The sequence below is a fragment of the Struthio camelus genome, chromosome 12, assembly GCF_040807025.1.
Source record: "Struthio camelus isolate bStrCam1 chromosome 12, bStrCam1.hap1, whole genome shotgun sequence".
NCBI lineage: Eukaryota > Metazoa > Chordata > Aves > Struthioniformes > Struthionidae > Struthio > Struthio camelus.
Genome location: NC_090953.1, coordinates 1170502 through 1191172, shown reverse-complemented (window position 1 = coordinate 1191172; position 20671 = coordinate 1170502). Strand labels below are relative to the sequence as shown.

Here is a 20671-nt window from a genome sequence, read left to right as displayed (position 1 = left end):
CTAAACACCATTTCATAAGCTTAATATGCTATGAAGATAATTACGAAACGACTAAGAACTGTTATGATTGGGACCACGTTAATTATAAAAATACTGTGTATTTACACAGCACACTTGAAGTGCTTTAAGCATTTGGATTAAAATGGTTAAGTATTATTCTCATAGTGGAAAACGGGAATAATGAGGAAATTAAGGCACAAAGAGGAACACCCTGCCCAGCATAACTCTCTGAATCAAAGGAACTACTAAATCCTAGGAAACCAAACAGTTCTTATTTTGAAGTGTAGAGGTTTCTGCCAAGGAGGAGAAACAGATGAAAAATGAGACAGATCAGGCTTTGTGGTAATTTTACAAAAGGTATCCACTGGAATATGTATTACATATTGAAAATCGGAATTGAAGCAAGACTATATTATAAGAATCTGCTGTAACAATTTCAGTCCGTAAAACACATCTTTTTTTTTCTTGTTTGCTCTCCAGTATCCTTAGCTTTTATAAAAACACATACACAACATTTATTTTCCTTCAGTTTTAAAGCTTGAAGAGTGACATGAGAAATACCTTGCTTTACAGAAAACTGATCCTTCAGTGAAGGCTGATATCAGCTAAAAATCATAAGAACAGTAGCTAGAGCATAAATATTTAATATAAATCTTTATGATTCTATATACTAGAAATGATGGCAGAAGAAACATAAATTTGTAGAACATACGTTCTCTTTCAATAGAATTTTTACAAGATTCAGTCCATCAGGTACAATGACATTTTTGCAAGTATCAAAAAATAAAGAAAAACAGTTTTACATTACACTGTCAAGACAACCAAGATAACGATGTGCTTAACCAAATCTGTACAAGTTAATCTTTAGAAGGCCATCCTTGTTTGCTCCCCCCCCAAAAAAGTTGCTAATATTGAAAGGACTTTTCTTTTTTTTTTTTTCTTTTTTTCTTTTTTCTTTTCTTTTCTTTTTTTTTTTTTTACAAAATTATGACTAATAACTAAGAAAGTAATGCCTGTGTGCTACTTTCCATCAGCAATTTATTGACTAACTTAGGATTTTATTTAAATATCAAGAACCTAGGATATAAATCTGAAATGACATGGTTTTGGCCTAATCTAATCTTTGTGAATAATCCTTTAACTTCTTCAAGATATACAGTAACATTCTTCTCTAACTGAATAAGTTTAAATATGCCAATTATTTTTCCAGAGTAATTGTCTTCCCATGAACCTTTACTTAGACTGCAACTCCACAGCAACTTCAGCTGCCCTCAGGCCAAGCCCTAGAGTCCTAGCTGCCACACCACCACTTTTTCTTTTCTTTTTTTTTTTTTTTTTAAATTTTTCGGCTGGATCGGCTTCCTGCACAGGCTCACCATGCAGTTGCATAAGCATCAGGGCTGGCACAAGGAAGCGGGTAATAAATGGACGCCCAGGGAGAGAAGAAAAGATGGGGCGAAAGCCACCTAGAATTGACTAGCTTAAGCTGTTGTGGATCTACGCACTTAAGCTGTAAATCCTGGGGTTGGTTGGTTGGTTTGTTTTCTTTTATATTCTGCAAAATACTTTTCAAATTCATACTATTCACAGAATGGATTTTTAGGCTCTTTTTTATCCCAATATTCAAAATAATCCTCTTCCCTGAAAATAATACTAAAACACCTTTGATGGATCAAGCCTCCCAGAAACAGGCATTCATCTTCTAAAAACAGAAGACATTTACCTCCTCCCCAGAGGTAGATAGCCATGAACAATTAGCTATGTGCTGTTGTTTGACTCTGAAGCTCATTGTATTGCCTAGGTACCATTTGACTATGACTTCTTTCTTTCATCTCTGGATCAGTTTTTGATAATTACTTTAAGAACCTTAATGGAGTTGACTGATTTAATTAGAATGACTGCAGATCAGAGATACCATCTGCTTTCTTTGTCACATATATCCATACAAGTCCTTTCACCAGAAAATACTGAATATTTAATATTTTTCTTTAAATGGAAGACATTATTTTAACGTGATAATAATGATTAGTTTCTGTTTGCATCTCTTGGAACAAACTGAGCTGATACTGTACCAGTAGGTAGAGCTGGTAGTTTTTTTTTAATTGACAGGATGTTGTTAATATTTACTATCTGGCCCTGACTTCTTGAATTCTATTACGTTATAATTTAGCTAGATATACTATATTAATTTCAACTATGTAAGCATTAATTTTACATTAAAATCTTAGCTTTGTAAAGGTGTGCTGTCCAAGTCCTTCAAATGGTACATAAAGGAGCACATTTCAATGAGGGAATGGAAGAAGGCACAGTTAACTTTTGTTATTCCCGAAATTCAGGTTTACTCAGTGCCAGTCCAGTCAGAAGGAAGAGGAATGACAGCAAGAGTCCCATGACTAGTTTTGCAGTTACAGTTCACTATATTACCACAGACAGTGACTTTCTTTAGTTTTAATTTAAATTGTGAAGTTATGAATCTCATGATCTAATTTGCCATATTAATAACATGTAGTTGGTTCAAGTTGGTTTAGACAAGGAAGGATAAAAGAGTATGATTTGCAAAGCAATGCTACAAGGAAGCTAGAACCGGAAGGAGAAATAAAGGAATATGGGTATTTACTCAGTACAGTTAACAAAGTTTTTGCATTTCTGGACAGCTTTCCTTACCAAATAACAAACTCTACTAGTAAAGCTTGTTTCAGACTGTGGGTCCACATTGCTGTCCCACTGGTGGCAGATGGGGTTCATCAGATTTTCATCCACGCCACCTTTTCCTCAGGCACTCATGCCTGGTCCCTTTCTCCCATCCCCTACCAGGGCTCGATGCCAATCCAACCACCAGTATGATTGCCCTCTAAGTCAGGTGTCTGAAAGGACTGAATTGGGAGGGAGGGTGGGGAAGGTGCAGTCCTAAAAGGACACTTGCTCCTAACAGCAAGTGAGAAAAAAACTGTTAAAACAGTCCTGTTGCCAAAGGAATACTAACTTGGAATCGCTACCTCACTAAGGCATTTAAGCAAGCATTGCATTCTGTTCTTACTCAGCACAGCACTTACGTATCTGATTATCTTTAATAACATATTTAAGTGCTTTGTTTAAAGAAGATATGTCTCCTCAGCATGCATTTCATTGACAGAGCTCTTGCTTTGGGAGATGTTTGATCAGGTCTTCACACAATCAGACTTTTGGGTACCTTTGCATAATAATGAAAAAATATTTTATTTTCCTATATAGGTAGAAGGTGAAATGACTCCAAAGTGAAAAAAAAAAACATAAAACCAACGTGAATGCTATTCCATCTAAGCAGTAATTTAAAGAAAAAAAAAAAAACCCAAAAGATTGAGCACGTATTGCCAATGTAAATATGAAATATTATAGTTATTTTGCTGTCAGAACCAAGAATGCTCCAACTTAGAATAGCATATATATGGACATGTAAAATTGACACACAGATAACACAATCAAAGAAAAGACCACAAATGAAGTCATGAAGAACTTTGAAAATAGAATGTTGTGAGTATTTTCTAAAAATACATAAAATTAGAATAAATGATACAGCTACAAGATTATCTGCTTAAGTAACACAATTCTACATTCAAGACTTGAGCAATATGTATAGCCGAGACCCCCATAGTTATCAATGTCAGTTTTGGTGTAGACACAGTGGACAATTTGATCCAAACTACTGTCAGAGAAACAGTTAAGTCTCACCCTTTAAACTATGAAGTCGAAGATAAAACCTGATTAAATATAACTCTGTTTCATGCAAAGACTATTTATGTCAGAAGGATTTGATATTTTTTAGGAACTTACATTTTGAAGAAGGTAGACTCATTCTGCAAAGAAAGTTCAGAATGATAAATACCAGACTTGCAGCACATTAAAATATTAATATTTAATATGTTTACTAAGCAGTCTCTGTTATTTTTGTTGTGCATCTATGTAGAATTAAATCCCCCAAATTTACATTTTGATTTCCCTCACCGATCTGATAATCACAACACAGATACAGCTGTAAAGTGCAATGTATGCTTTGGTTTCCTTAACTAAAGAAAGCACTTTTATAATGGTTTTAGCCAAAGATAGGACGCATGTGTTTAAGGACATTATTTGAACAGATGATAATCTCTTTTTACAGTCAGAGAAAAGCCATGAACTACTTAACAAAAATGGTTTCATTCTGGTAGATTAGTGAATTTTAAAGCAGTCCTATTATGTAAATTACTCTGAGAAATTTGGAAGAATTCCACATTGAACAAGGATTCACTATTAAACTAATTAAAAAAAATCTTAGATCAGGTTTACAATTAAAAAAACAACTAAAAAATAGTTGGCAAACCATGTAGCAATTCAAATACAAGCTGACCATTTTCAAAATCTATAAATATTTCCAGAACCATCTTATCAACATAAAAACAGGAAGAAAAGGGGATTGTTACAGGGTTCACACGTCTGCGCAAAAGCATATATAAAGGTAATGTTATGTACATTTTATTTCAATAAAGACATAAGACAAACAGCGTAAAGATGCCCAGATGCCCTAAAGATAAATACATTTAAAAGATTCTCATTAAAATGAATCTGTAGTATTTCTTTCCTGCAAGCAAAATACCTTTCTTTAAATACAAAAAAAAAAATCAGTATTCTGAATTGCAAATGTTTTCACTTTTTTGCAGAAAATCTGCCATGATGATTTTTTTTTTTAATGAATAAGGATTTTCCACAAAACAGGCTTGCTCTACATGCTAATTTTTTTAAACAGTTCAGTGACACAATGTGCTAGCTACATACACAACAGATAATATAGTAAGAAAACACTCAACCTGATGAAAAGTTAAAATCTTCATTAATACACTGGAAAAAGTTGACATAACTCATGCCTTTTAAAATCAAAAAATACAAAAATTAAATGTTTTCCTAAAAAGATTTTCCTTATTTTAAGGACTCATTTGAAAATGAAACTGCATGTAATTTGTACAATAAAATTGTACAAGTAAACAGGTAATATACATAAAAAATTAATTGACATACTTCTCAATTATCAGTTGTCCACCTTTAATTTCCAATACTGTACTTTCTTAACAAGCATACAAAATATCAAACTTCTCTTTAGAAAAAGTGCCGTTCTGTGACATCTTTTACACAAAAACAGTCTGAGCCTATGGCATGTTAATGCAGTCGAGAGGCAAAGCATCCTAACTTTTACAAATTATACCTTCCATAAAAAGCCTCCTGAAAAGGAGATTACACACCATTATAAAAATATCAACCTCTTGTAGTAGCTGCATTAGAGAACCAAGGCTTAAAGACTATTTCCATATAGCATAGAAAACCACTATGATAGCATATTGACTGCATTGGTGGCATGGGAGTGTACTGTACCACAGGATTATGCATAGTTACTGTTTGATACCTTCACTGTTACACAGAGTTTTAAACTGATTGTAACGAACAGCGTAACAGAGGTACCATCAGCCCATGCACAACATCTTAAAATACTGAGCCACTGTGCAGAATACTTCATTCTTGGAGGAAACAGAAGGCAGCAGAAACTGAATTGCATCAAACCTACCAGGTGACCAAACTAATTCTCCTTTAAAGACTTCCATGCACAGTATAGTCTGAGGTATTCCTTGTCCATCAGTTGTTTGTGCCACTGCAAGATATTGACTGTCCAGAGTACATGCCATCACAATGGTTTAAATATTCTGAATATTAGTAATTCTTCTATTCTTCTTATCTAGCCAGTCTCTTGATTTTTGAAAAGATTTCAACTACAGTAGAATATTACAGAAACAAAATATAAATGCAGGGGTTTTTTTTTCCTAAATGAAACTTACATGGACTAAAACTAGAGAATATTTTTAAACAAATATACAGTATGCAGGCAGACAAAGCAGGAAAACGGCCATTCAACTGTATAATAAAAAACTAATAAAATTTGGCTATTTCCAGAAAAACTATGAAGCGCCTCAACTAAAAGGAATGCATAATGAAATTCTAATCTAATACAGGTCAAAAATGTAAAAAGGTTATAAACCTTAACAGGAAAAAATAAAACAACTTTTACTGGCCATTCCTGTTGAAATGAGAATCTTAAAGTAACAGAAAAGTGGCTACAAACCCACTTAGAGCACCGAACAGAGAGAAAATAAGAGTCCATTTTCAATCTCTGTTATATCATAAAATCCTGTGTTTCTACAGGTCAAACTGCTGGTGGCAGAAACAGAATTCTTTATAAACTGCAGATGTCCTGTACATAAAAAAATTTCATTGGAGTTGCACTAGTTCTAAAGACTTTTCTGTTCTAGCCTACCTACTGCGTTGTACTGTATTGTACTGTATGTATTCAATCTCAGATATATAAAGTCTCTTTCTGTAACCCTTGATTATTGTTGGGCACCAAAGATAAGAAAAAGCAAGACGGGGTACAAAAATGCAAAATTTCAACAGTAATGGCAATGTTTTTGTTTTAGTCCAAAAGGGTCCTGCATTTTCTCCCCCTTCAGTAATTAGACAAAAGGCTTTAATCTGGGGGTAGCAAGTCATGCAAGCGAAATCTGTCTCTGATGTGAGGTCGGACATCTTCATTCTGTAGGAAGAAATAAAATTGCAGGTTTTAAAAGAATGAATGTATCTATAACTCAGATTTTAACAAGATTCTAACATCAGTATTTTAATATAACAAAATATAATCCCTGCATATTTATAATTACAAGAGACTTACAAAAATAATTAAATAACATTCACCACAACTTTGGAGTACGACTATCTCCGTCTAAAAAAAGAAAGGCATACCTCACGGCCAACAACAAGCGTTATTTAACCTAAATTCCTACAGACATTCAGTTTTGTAACTAATGTCAGAATGCTCTGGGTCTTTATTAAAGGCATAGTAGTCCTGGTACATACTTTGTATTACTGCTCAGAGTAATATTTTCAAAAAGAGAGCTACATGACTTACAGTAGTGTAAATCTCAGTGAATCAAAATCTTAAAATATGTCAATTCTTAAATGCACTAATTGTAACATATTAGGAGAAACAGAGGCCAAATAAAGGAAATACTTACCAGCTCTACAAGTTTCTCCAGAAAGGGAATCAATTTTAGGAGTTCATTGTCATTTTTATCCATGAACCAGCTTTCTATAGGAATTCCATTTGAAAGCTAAAGTAAAATCATGTGTTATTAATTTTTATACTGAATTTATCTGCAGATACAACTTGTGAAATAGCATTTTGGGGAAAAAAATATATCCAAGCTAGAGTTTATTAATAATGTATCTTTGCTCTACAGTTTGTATTAAAATTAACTTATAAAATACCTCCTTTCTTTGCATAAATCACTGCAAACGTTTCCATATCAAAGCAGAAATATATCTAGCTCTAAAAGTTCTGCTGAAGCGAAAAGCATTTTCTACTGAGAAAATTTGATGTTAAAACTTTCACAGATACTAACTGTATACTGGCTGTAGTTTGTATGTGCACATGAGGCTAGGTCAGACAGGTTTTTGAGGTTTTTGTTCTTTAACAAAGACATTAGAGATCACATTCTGCATTCCCTTATTGATAGGGTAGGAAAATTTAGAAAAATTACAGCTAGAAAAATTACATAGCACACTTCTGGAATAAAACTAAATCCCAGGGTATAACTTGAACATTTAAGTATAAACAATTTTCACAGGTCTGTGTGTGTCCCGTCAACCAGCAATCTGTTCTTAATCATTTCACTAGTATTAAAAGACTAAATCTGCAACAGAGTCCAAGCAACTGTCTTAGCAGATCGGTGGTTTCTTTAGATAAGATGAATGAGAAATAAAACTGATATAAGTCTGTTCATATAGTAAGTCACTTAGTTTGCTCTTTGTCAGCTCTTTACAAAAATAACAAGAACAAGGAAATGCGAGTGCTTTGCTAAAGGATCTCTTTGTAAAATTAAACACAAAAGTTATGCATAAAACTTAAGTACAAAGTTAAATCAAAAGATAAGGCTCCACTCTTTTCCTCCAGAAAGTTTTTGGCCATATCTGAAGTTTGCTGATAGCAACTTACTTACTTGATAGGCAAAGGCTTGTGGTGAATTGTCAATTATGATCGTTTTTGAAAGATCTCTACCAAGAATGTTTAAATCCTTTATGTAGTTTCCTTGTACACAAACGCAATGCTCACGGAAAAGTCGATGCCTGCGATCAAATTAAAATACTGATTAATGAGACAAATTACAAAATCTACATTGCATAGGGAAAAAGAAAGTTTTCTAAATATTATCCACAATTTTTTTCTTCTGATCTGTTTCACTCTTTTTCAAGAGCTCTTTCATTTATAGATAGGTTCTCTCTTTTGAGCTTTTTACTGTTAAAATTACTAGTGAAGTAGCTTTTATAAGTAATCTAATTCTGCAAGCAGTTGTTTGTTTTTGTATATTATTTAACCAGAAAAGCTCAACTCAGATTTATCAAATAGTTATCAACAGGATCTTGCTTTCAAACCATTTTTCCAGATGGGTTGACCAAGAGACCCTAAATGCTCAAATGATTTTTGCAAGGCCCCAACCTCAGAAATTATGCCTGAACTGGAACCCATTTAAGTTGGTTCCTTTTATTTTGTTCTAACCATTGGTGTACGTAAGCCTCCCTATGCCATTGCATGCTAGAATAGAAAGTATCAGAAGAAATGGTTTCCTTTTTATGTTACCTCTGTTTGCAATTAACCTATTTCAGTTATTCGAGCTTGACAAAAGCCTTTAGGCCAAAACATTCCATCAACTTCTTCCCTTCCAATTAGTCTGCTCCCTTTTAAGTTATTACAGAAGAAATATATAACAAATGTTTGCATAGAATAAAAGGACTCAGAAAAATATTGGGAATAAAACTGAAATTTCATTGAATATCAATTGTAAATACAATTTAAAAATAAACTGTGAACTAGACTGATTTTGAGTTTTATATTTTTGTATTAAAATGCAGTCTCTTTAAGGCAGCTCATATCTTCAAGTGAAGTTTTTAGAAGCTGTACGTAGTGTGCTTAATTTCATAAAGGGGTTGAACTCCTAATGTTGCTATGGAGGAAAATAAGCTGATGCCTCAGCAGCAAATGAATTTATATATAGATTCTGAGTCATATGTGTGGAGTGCCTCCTGACAAGTCTACCTTTAGGCTAATGTCAAAACTAATCATGCCTTGATGTCAGCTTTCAGTGGCACATGAATCACAGTAAATTCATGAATCACATGAATCCATCTGCAAATTCTTAGAATGCTGTTTGGCTGTACATTTTATTATATTTTTCCTGTTCCCAGTGCATTTAAAATTTCCATCCTGAATCATACATATTAGGTTCTTGCAGAAAGATTTCCAGTGCTACAGATGCACACTTAGACTCGTTTTCTGTCAGCGCAAGTATCATACTTGCTCATACATCCTGTTTGCCTTTGTGATTCAGATAGGCTCAGATATTCCAATGATTATGCATTTCTAACTTTGAAAGTCTAGTTTTGTTTGCCTGTTCAAAACGCAGTAGCAAATTAGTTTATCCATAAGAAACCAGGGTTCTGCTGTGCCGCATGGAAACAAGCAATAAGATTATTCCTGCCCTACAGTGCTTCTGATAAATTATTTTAGTGCTTTATGTTGTACTGACTTCAGTACAAATTTCAATTAGATAAAATAAAAGCATTTGCTATGTTTTAAGCACAGAAATTACGTGGATTAAAAATAGCGACAGTTTATCTTTACGCTCTCGAGTTATGATGTCCCGAAACTGCTAAGTGAAAACAACAGGTGAATCATCATCTCAGTCAAAATGGTAATTTTATTATGCATTTAAATAAAACCAAGTTTTCACTCAATAAAACTATAATAAAATGACGCAGAGAAGCACTTGACCGTGACCTCCCAAATACAAAATCTATACAGTCCTGACCACAACTAAGTACAGTTGTTTACTTCCCTTGCTTGGAATAGCCTATTTAGGATGAGTCCTTGAGAAGTTCCCTCTTCTGTTTCAACTTGCTCACCTACCAGTCCACCTTCGCCATGAGAATAACAGAAGGAGTCTCATCCTATGTAATTTCCTTATGTCTTAAGGTACAGTTCTTGAGAAATACCAATCCCTTCCAAACAAACCTCAGCATCAGAAAAAAAACCCACAAGAAATGAAAAACCAAAACAACTTTGCTGCAAAAATAACAAATACATAATTTTGTAATTGAATAAGAAACAAAAATGTTGACTGTGAAGATAACTATAATTCATAATTTATAAATAAGAAATCAAATTTGAATAGTTTAAGAGTAATCTAATCTTCTATCAAAAAAGTTTGTTTTCTTTATTCGATATATGTATTCAAAAGCAGCTGAAACATGCTTTTGATACCTAAGAGGTCATTTTCAGTGAGCAATTCTAATATGCTACAGAAAAGGAACAGATAAGCTTTTAGGCCACACGATTTATCTTATCACCAAAACAATAATTCAATCACTTCATTTCATTTTTCTCTCACTCTTTGACAGACTAGATATAAACACAAGGAATCAGTTTAGTGAGACACTGGAACAAAGAACATGTCATAATCAGCTTCTTCATTACATTTATTAGGAAAACTACTTTGGTTGCTTACAACAGGTATGTTCACAATTTTTTATTTTTACCTGACCAGTTGCTTTTTAGGGTCTAGTATGTTCAGTAACTTGTCTGCATACACCTTCTTAGAAGCAGTAAAAAGAATGATCTGCAGATTAAAGGGCGGAAAGTAATTATTTTAGATATAAATATGTGAATATAATGTAAAAAGGAAATTCAAAGGTAGCATCTAATTATTCTTACCTCATAAATCTGAGACATACGTTCCAGGAATTCTCTGAAGAATGGCCTTAACCGGACATAAACCTGAAGTAGAGATAGGCTTTTAATAAAGATTCAAAATAATTCTGCTATCACCTGTGCTACTAATTATCATTTTGTAAAGATTTAGTCAAAATTGATATTATGAATGAAGTAAGCGGCAAATAGGAATTAGCCACACAATAACAACTTAATAAAAAAAATTAAATTAGCTTGCAACCTCTGCCAAAGCACCTATAAATAAAAGGGTAAGATGATAAAAATAGGCTTAACAATTTTACTGGAAAATGTTATGCAATTAGAACTTATTTCAATTAAAATATAAAAGTTGGATAATCGCTAAACAAAAAAATGAAACTAGCTACTTTGACTAAACAATTTGAATCCGCTTTTACCAGTTGCGCAACATCATTCAACATCATTCAATTACAAGATAACGTGCTCCAGCGTATAAACTAAGCAGTCTTCTCAATAACCTTCTTCCGCCAAGACTTACACAGTGAATATGGGGGTGTCAGAAGCAATAAAAAAAGCTGACTTCAGCTGTTTCCAAGGTTCCAGTAATTGAAGTACCACCAGCAAACAAAGAACTGCACTCATATATAAACAATTCCCTGTAAAAAACTGTAGACTCAAGAGAAGAGATACAAAATTAAGAGACTTCTGCATCTCCCTCTCTCTGATAATAAAATAAAAGACTTGGCCTTACATGGTGGACTCTAGATAAATCTATAGCTTGAGGCCAATGGCTTAACACTATGGGAGATCTCACGGTACATATCAAGGACTATTCTTCTACTCCTGTGGTGCGATATTTTTGAATTCCTGTTTTTGTTTGAAAATATCCATAATATATATCTCACAGATGGAAATCTACGAAAGTTACACATTACAATCTCAGCTGTCATATCTTGAATCTTTTAGACTATCTGGAGGTCTAATTTTAGACATGTACCCTTTAAACACACATGAAAACTTAAAGGTCTCTTGTACTACTGACCTCGTGCTACTGGAATTTGTTGTGAGCAAAGATGAAGTTCTATGACAACTGAGTAGGATGTGAGATACCAATACCAACTTCAGTGAAAGCATGAGGCTATAACATGTCAAACTAATACTGGAGGTTAGCATGCTGAGTTTCTTCACCTCTCAGTTTTCATCTATGTTGCTGGCTGCAACTTGAGGCAAAGCATCTCCACTGTGTTTATGAGCTGGTGGACTACTGGGCTCAGCCCTCCCAAACTCAGCCTACCCAATTACAGATGAAGACTCGGGCCTGTGCTAGCTTTGACAAGCATGCTCCGATTTATCCACTTCAGGCCCTGGGGAATTATGGACGTGTACCTGAACGTATACTACCTTGAATGATGGCCTTCGGTGGTCTTTGGCACACATTTGGACTTGACCTTAACCAACACTGACAACGTATGGTAAGGGGTGAAAATGAAACCTTATTCTCTGCTTACCTTTCTTTTTATTTCAGGGTTTGCACACATATAGAATTAAATGCTTTTGAGAAAAGCATCGTTAAGATATCCAGAAAGAAGAGGGAGTATGTTGACCTTTAATTACTTTAATTTAAACCAAGTTAATTTCAGATATAAATTAAACTGAAGCAATTTACCTTTAGGTCAAAGTAAGTTCCCAGAAAGGATATGTACTTTAACTTTAACTGAGTTGTATCAGATTTATATGTAGACACAACCAAAACCATCCACAGGAAAGGAAAGGGGAATAATTTAAGTGAATACAAAGTTTCACATTGTCAGCACACTGCAATAAATCTTAGTCCTTTAATGGAAGCGCACACAGAGAAAATCTCACTATTTAGCTTAAAATGTAGTAAGGCTTTTATTTGTTCCTTTTTAAAGCGTCTAAAGTTCTGACTTAAGTTTATAGAGCGCCCAGTTACCACAGTAACATTTACATTTGCAGTTTTTCTAGACTAAGAAGAATAATCAAAAGCATATAATCTTATCACAACTGGTAACAAGGCCATTATTTCTAGCATAGGAAGAGATAGTCACTGACTACGCAAACAATGTCTACTTCCCTTCTCATTCTGGCAAACCCACAGTGTGAGGCAGTAAAGACTTATCCCTCAGCTTGGCCATCAAGAATGGTTTGGAGAGACCACAGGCTGTGCTTGATAGGTTGCTGGGCTGCATTTAGCCAAGATACTACCGAAAAGCCAACTTTCTAAATACAGAGTTGACAATTGTGTCTTCACACCGTATGTCTCCTGACGGCAGTAAAACCTTTGTGAAAATGACATCATTTGGCCATAAGGTAGTGAATTTTTCTTCAAGGACTAGATGAAGTATTTATCTTACCACAATAACAAACGTAATGAATTAACTCAGAGCCTCCAGCTGCCTAGATGCTAAGTAACATTCAGGTTGTCTGTGACTGCAAATTCAGTGCAAACTGTTCATTTTGAATGTCTTTTCTGTATATTGTTCAGCATATAATACAGCCAACATTCTCTAGTTGAAACCTAGAGTTTTAAGGGAAGGTAACAACTTTTTACATATTTTTGTAGCTTTCCTTTGAAGAAAATCACAAAAGATAATATCAACACAAATTCTTCCAAGTAGATATCAGTGATCTTTGTGATCAATATTGTTTCCACTCATTTCTCCCAGAGTTAAAGTGGTATTTCACTGCAGAAAGTGAGTGCCAGAAACTTGGAAGTACAAATGATGAAAAGTTTTTATTTGCAGATGCCAAAGGGATTATTCTGTTCATGTGTTTTTCCTGAGTGAATATTTACTTTATTGGGACCTAAATCTTGTTCTTCAAGAGTCAAAGGTCGGTCACAGAAAGGATATCAAAATTTTCACTGCATATGAGATAATAATTGGAAGTAATAATGGATAAGGAGGATGATGTTTGGTTCTAAGGCTTCTTCAGGAGCTCAATTTCAAATTAACATGCCTGTTCTGTGATGGAAGAAACACAGATGTCATTTGAGAAACAGTCTCCTCCTTAATATCTCCTCTACAAACTCTCCTGGCAACCAAAGCAGTAAGCTAAACTGTCTGTCAATATTTCAAGTGTCGCTAATATATAGGAAAACATTTGCTACATAATTTACTGCTCTTTTTACATCTGGATTGAATCATATAGATCATAATGGCTAGTGTAAAGAATTTTAAAACCCATTTGACTAAATCAGAGAATAGTTATGGCTTCCTCAACAGAAGGAAGTTTGGGTTCCTCAAGCATACAGGCCTTTTCTGTTTTGTTTCCCTGAATCTTAGTTTGTAGATAATTGCATTATCTTTGTAACGTGTTCTATTTTAGATTACTGACATGGACTTATAAGTGTGTATCTATCTTTATATAAAGTTGTCAAATTATTTTCTTTCTTTGAAAAGTTAACATGTGAAAGCAAACAAGAAATCCAGGGAAAATAATTTCTTTTTAGAATATGTATTTCTGCATATTTTAGAATATGTATTTATTGTGTGTATATATCTATATACAGATACATGTATGTATGTATGTATGTATACACCCACCCACACACACACACGTATAATTTAAAGAACATCATCAATGGCAGATTCACTGATCTGTTTTTACTGTTTTGTGAGACTCTGGCACAACATAAGGCAACCAACCACAACATTAGAGCCACCTAAGACGAGTTGATACAGACTTTGGGTAACCAAAGTAGAGCAAACTAGAGCAAAAGACATCCCCTTTTCCCTCTCTCCTTCATCTTCCCTTTCCTTTTGCATCTTCCCCATATTTTCCCTTTTTCTTCTTAATTGTTGTGCTAACATTCCAAGTTTCTCCCTTTCCTTCTCAAGTCCAAAATTCAGCATAACTCTGGCAAATCTCTCTTCCCTCATTCCTCATTCTACTGCATACACAAATTCTAATTCCCCGTCACTTCCCGCTCCTGCTCTGTTGAGCAGATCTAACGTGAAAGGTAACTTTGAAAATGCACATACAGAAGTCTAACAATAATTTTCATCATTTTTAACAACTAAAAGCTTATTTGTCCACAGAGATATATGACATCACCTACTTCATACAAGCTCCCATAAATACATAAGAAAAGCCTCCTCATATCTTTGCTTCAAAATGATCACCATATCCCATTATTTCAATAGCAACAAAATCTAAATGTTCAAAATCTAAATTGCCATTCAAATCTGTCATAACGCCCAACTGTTGCCACTCAGAATGCCCTGAGGAAAGCTGGTGCTTTTCACTGGCATAAGGCAGACAGCAACACCAGTCTCTCTGAGAGCAGTGGTTTTGAAAGGGAGCAGCTTTACGTGATATTCTTTACATTATAATATAATCTTTCAGTATCTGCTAAATGAGAAACTTCTAGCTTATTAAAAAGTGTTAAGCCATTAGTCCTAACAAAACCTATACTCAAAACAGGCCCATTTCTTACTATACAAGAAATCTGAGGTCTGTGTTGGGGGAAAAAAAACTGTCATGGACAAAAATAAAAGAAACATTTTGCAATTAATTTTCACTTCTGATATATTTACATGCAAGTTCCCAAAATATATTTCATGTTTAAAAAAACTTAGGACTTTAATTCTTGGAAGGAAGTGTTATGCCTTTCATGCATTAAAAAAAAAAATACAAAAGACATGTATTCCACTTAATGCAAAAATCTATGAAATTACAAGTAATATACCTGTATACCTGATGATTTTACTTGCATTTTATAAGGGGAAAACCAGAGACAAGTGAGTTATCTTGCCAACAGGAAGCTACACTTATCCACTGCGCTTCCAAAATAAACCCTTACTGCAGCGTGGCCAGGCCTTCTGTCTGGCCCAGCTGCCTCCACGCACCCCATCCAACCTTGGGGCATGCAGTATCAAGCTAACCTGACTGCTCCTAGTCTTACCTGGAAAAGCCTTGTCCATGGTCTGCTGCAAGGGCAGCTGGGTGTGCAGACAGCCTTAGTTCAGGCTGCACGGGACAAGTATGATGCACGGAGCTGGGTCCTGAGAATGCGTGGGGCTGCTCCAGGACTGGCAGCAGGCTGGACTGGCCAGCTAAACAAGCCAGACTCATTTCCAACTGGACCCTGCGGTAAGCGGCTCGAGATGAAGACCGTCTTAAAACCGTCTTATAACCACACCGAGGTACCTGAACCTTAGCCAACTCCGGCTCTTCAAGGGGTGGTTCTACTGAACTAAAAGTAATTCTTCCCAAATTAAGACCAGCTTTCCTTGTGCGTGCTGCCCAAGATACACTAAAGCTTGACAGCTTTACAGATCCAAGATGGTGGCTCTGCTGCTATGTCAGAGAAACACACAGAATGGGGTTCCATTAGAAAGGAGAGCCAGAATTCACAAGCCTCATTCCATTGCAGGAACAAAATAAAGCATCTAAGCAATCTTTGGCTACAATGGGATGGAACAGATGTAATGCTACATTCGGCAACCTACAGCTCACCTATGTAGTTCTAGAGCACCTTTCAAGGATCACAAAGACCAAAGTGAATTATTCTGTGATAGATCAGTAAGGACATATTTTAACTCAAGAACTGAGTGAAAATATCTGCATTTTGACTAAAGTCTGCTTGCACATGGAAGCTATCCTTTGAACAGAATAGGGGGTGAGATGATCTCACATCTGGCACTTGATGCCTCCACAGCAACAGAAACAAAATATGATGAAAACCTCTTAACCAAGTAAAAAGATAAATTTTGTAATAAGATAAACATCTCAATGTAAAGCATTAAAATAGTACAAACAGTATAAAATCTAAAGTCTGCAGCTGAAGATTTCAACATGTATTCCTGCTTTCCAGGCAGATGCAAGATAGCATTTAACAGATATACTCTAGCTAAGAAAACTTCAACTTTGCAAAGACTGTATTTTTACTAAGCGCAGAATTTAACAGCTGGCATAATTTGGAGACTTCTCAATGAAGGAAACACACACAAACTAATCTTCTCAAAAGTCCGATGTAGGTAAGGACAATTGTACCCAATTTACAGAAACCAGGATAGTATGCTCTGAGTGACTTATCCAAAGGTTGAAAACTATATGTTAGTGCTGGAATTGCATTGTAACTTCTAAGTTTCCAGAACACGGCTCGACGCTCATATATTAAATAGTTCTTCTCTTCTGTACAACTCATGATAAGTTGCGTGAATTAACTTAAAAACAAACAAATCCTATTTTTAGAAACCTTTCTTAAGAACAGATCTTCACTTACAGTCACTGAAACAAACAGCAACAGAGCTGAATTCCTGGACTTGAAAACTTGTTACCTGGCTCACAGGGCAATGGAATTCAGGTATATTTTATATTAGACCTTTTAGACACTAAGTCAATCTGATTCTTATTGTTGCAGTATCCTATTATGGCCAGTTCTAGTGTATCTTTTCGAGTAAGTGCCAAGTTTATCATCACACTATTAACAGTAAGAACACTGGTTTGATATCTTCAGATGGGTGGAAAAACTGAAATGCTGTGAACTCAGGTTTGCTTTTGTATTATTAGTCAGATTTAATGTGAGAAAAATATGACATTCACTAGGAAAATGAGCACTGAGCTAGGTCTTGCTCTTTCTTAAAAAAGATAACAGATAATTATTTTTATAGTATTTCTGGAAAATCTACATGAAAGTGTTAGATATTTTCATACTAATGGAAAACATCTTCAGAAACGTTATCTTTCACATCAGGTATTGTTTTCAGTGGGTTGTATTATGCAATCGTTTATATATAGTAACTTGCTGACTTCTACTTTGCTCAGACAGCTTAGTGTCTGCTTCCCATTGCCAGCTGAAATGACTTTCAAAATGAAATATGGAGATGTGAAATTAATATAGAACTATACCAGAGGGGATGGTCAAATTGATAGGCAAAAAAAACACATTTCAAAAGGTGAAAAATAGCTAATCATTGACTAAGAACACTAAAAAGGGTATGTAATATCAACAAACTTCTGCTCAACTTTTATCATAGGAAGATTACTTATCTTCTTGTCTATTATACCCTAGTGGAACCTGAATTTAATTGTATCCTTAAAATATTTAAGTGTCTTGCTTATTACCTGTGACCTAGTAAGAGGTGGAAGTTTTTTAAGTTGTAAAGTCTAAACGGAATACAGTGATCAGGACAGTGTGCTCACAGACAGTGAGCAACTTTCTCAAGCCTGCAAGAAGTTATTGTTCCTTGGCAATTCTAGACTAGAGAGCTAAGACAAAACTTATCTAGGACTTGAATAATTGCTTTACTGTATCAAAAGCTATACAGGCTTATGTACAATGCTGTTAAATAAAGATTTAGAAATCTAAGTCGCTCTTTACATTGACGTCAACTTCCTGAAGGCAAAATCCGGGTTAGATCTCAGCTACTCTCATTTAAACACACGTCACTAAAAGGACCACAGTTATAGACAGAAAACACTCAAATCATACTGAGCTCTCTTAAGAGAAGGAAGGGAAAAAAAAAGAAGCTTTAGTCTTCCTGATTCTGTTAGCAGGGACAAGAACCTCCAGAGAATTATTTCTAAGGCTCCTTCCAATTTCAGCCTGAAGGAAACTGAGCATGGCCGTCACCAAATAAGAGATAAGAAACCCATGTTTAAAAAATTATTTCAGCTTTTCAAATTCCAAGGGTTTTTATATGCAACAGTGAAGAAAAACATTTTTAAAATCAGGAAAAATACCTGGACAAGTGTCCTTTTAAGGTGCCTGATGACTGGCTCATTCTCCAAAGATACTACAGTGGGGTCCAATATCGTGCGAACTACATGGTGGGGAAGCTGTTGCTACTCCCAGGTACATCACACAAAAGGACCTGAGAACAACAGCCTGGGTCAGTGCAGCATCTTTGGCAGTTGCTGGAAGAGAGTTCCTCCTTCCCATGCTTGTTCCTCTATGGTATGTCAATGTAAAACACATATATCTAAGAATACCTCCTGATGCAGAACAAAAAACTAACAGTCTAGCAGTCTTCCACAAGACAATCAGAAATCACTCTAATCACCAAGCAGACTCTGGGAGTAAGGAGGTAGAACTGTCACTGGCAAAGGGTACAGCAAGACTAAACACTCTAGACAGAAGCTAGTTAATGTCAGGCTCTGAAGAGGTCTTCTTTATAGAAAGAAATGATCAACCAGTGTGGACTGTTGTTCCCCATGCAGGGAAGAGAGTTAACAGTCCATGAGAAGCTGTACCTAGGAAATGACACTAGACAACTTTCAGTGTTCCTGCCTCCACCTGCTGGTAAGGAGAAAGGCTGCTGCTGAAGATTGCTGCTACAAAGATCATTTACACTTTCTTAGCAATGAACGTTTACAATTTGAATTAGTGACCAACATTACCACATTGTTGCAATAAAAAGTGCTCTATCGTATTTCTAATACGGAATAATCCACCTTGCAGAATTTGACACCTGCAGTTTATAACCCAGACAGTTGTTAAAATGCCAGACAGCATTTATCTCTCTTTAGACAAGACGATATATATTCACAGCAAGAATTCACATGTTAAAACAAAAAGGTATATATTTTTCTACGCATGCCAATTACCTGGTAAATTACATCTTGAAAAAGGACTGGAAAAGTGAGTGCAGCATCTTCTAATTCATTTAGACTACAGTGCACTAATGTTTCATCCTATTAAAAAATTTAAAAGATAATATTAAGTAAGAAAAAATTGTGAAAAGAATGTTGAAAACAGAAGTAGATGTTTGCATTTTATGTTCTTTTTAGGGTAAATTTATTTAGCCTGTAAAATTTAGTTTTGTGCAACCACTGTCAAGACTTGCAGAAGAGTTCTAAGAAAGAGTTATACATTTAATTCTAGCAGTTTTTGAAGAATTTCACTCAGGATCGTGTGCTAGTGGCAAAATTACAAGAAGTTATTTTAATTTTGTAGGCCAGCCTGTCATTGCGTTCATATCTACATCCATCTATCCATTCATATGACCGCTAGAGGACATTCCAATTTATATTGCTCATGATAAAGCAATGTTCCTGACATCATTAGCAATGTCTGAAGCAACTTTCAAAACAGAGACATAAAAGAAATGATTCTGAAGACAAACAAATTTTCTAAGAATCTTTAAGAAAGTGGATTTATTTGTGCCCCCTCTGAGAATAAGAATGTTCTAAGAAGTAAAAGATTCATTCTTTGTCAATTTTGACACAAGTCCATGTGAAGCTGAATTTCCGTGTTTATTATACCTCATTTTTTTTCCACAACAGTTTTAAGAAAGCTTTATGGGCACAGGTAACACCTTTTTCAAGATGATGAAAATTTTAATGCTTTTTTTTGAAGCAAGATGTGAAATATTTAACAAATACAGCAAGCATTCTATTCTTTCCACTATTAAATATATTTTTACATAGAGTATCTTTAACAAAAAACATTATGGAAATTGTAACATTCGAAAAAGTCCTTCTGTTTAAAGCCAATGTTACTAATTTCAGCAACAAACAAAATAAATTTAGTGCTACTTAGCTCACCCCCTCCTTCTGATATGTGTTTATAAACATATTTACCAAGTCTAGAACTAATGAGAATTCTGGTGTGCTTCTTGTTTTCAGTGGAAGAGCTGGCTTCCTGTTAAGCTGTTCTTCTGTTAGTGGTGGAACATGTTTGATGAAATAATATCTGAAAAGAATATAGATTTAGTTGTAGAAATGCGTGCACATTAATTGGTGATGTTATAACCCAACTAAGTTTTTTAAATATTTAAGGCAGCACAAGAAATGAATAATTTAAATTGAAGAAGGAAACACTACAATATACATATACACTTATTTTTTAGGAACTTTCAGAATTCATTAACATGGTATAAGAAAAATGTACCAACTCAAATAAAGATT

At 34.8% G+C, this 20671-nt stretch overlaps 1 protein-coding gene across 3 annotated transcripts in view; it reads right to left on the bottom strand.

Annotated features, from left to right (window-relative positions):
- Nucleotides 1-3490: 3490 nt before the first annotated feature.
- Nucleotides 3491-20671, bottom strand: part of CTDSPL2 (CTD small phosphatase like 2) — a 48582-nt gene continuing 31401 nt past the window's right edge. For 2 of the 3 annotated variants that reach the window (XM_009686375.2, XM_068958056.1), the window contains exons 7-13: nucleotides 20345-20456; nucleotides 19370-19456; nucleotides 10820-10882; nucleotides 10645-10724; nucleotides 8052-8178; nucleotides 7068-7163; nucleotides 3491-6589 (exon numbers count right to left, since the gene is read on the bottom strand). In XM_009686375.2, the coding sequence (XP_009684670.2) occupies nucleotides 6524-6589; nucleotides 7068-7163; nucleotides 8052-8178; nucleotides 10645-10724; nucleotides 10820-10882; nucleotides 19370-19456; nucleotides 20345-20456 (631 nt within the window). In that variant the 3' untranslated portion in view covers nucleotides 3491-6523. The remainder of the gene's footprint in view (nucleotides 6590-7067; nucleotides 7164-8051; nucleotides 8179-10644; nucleotides 10725-10819; nucleotides 10883-19369; nucleotides 19457-20344; nucleotides 20457-20671) is intronic. The other variant, XM_068958055.1, reaches the window with a different exon arrangement.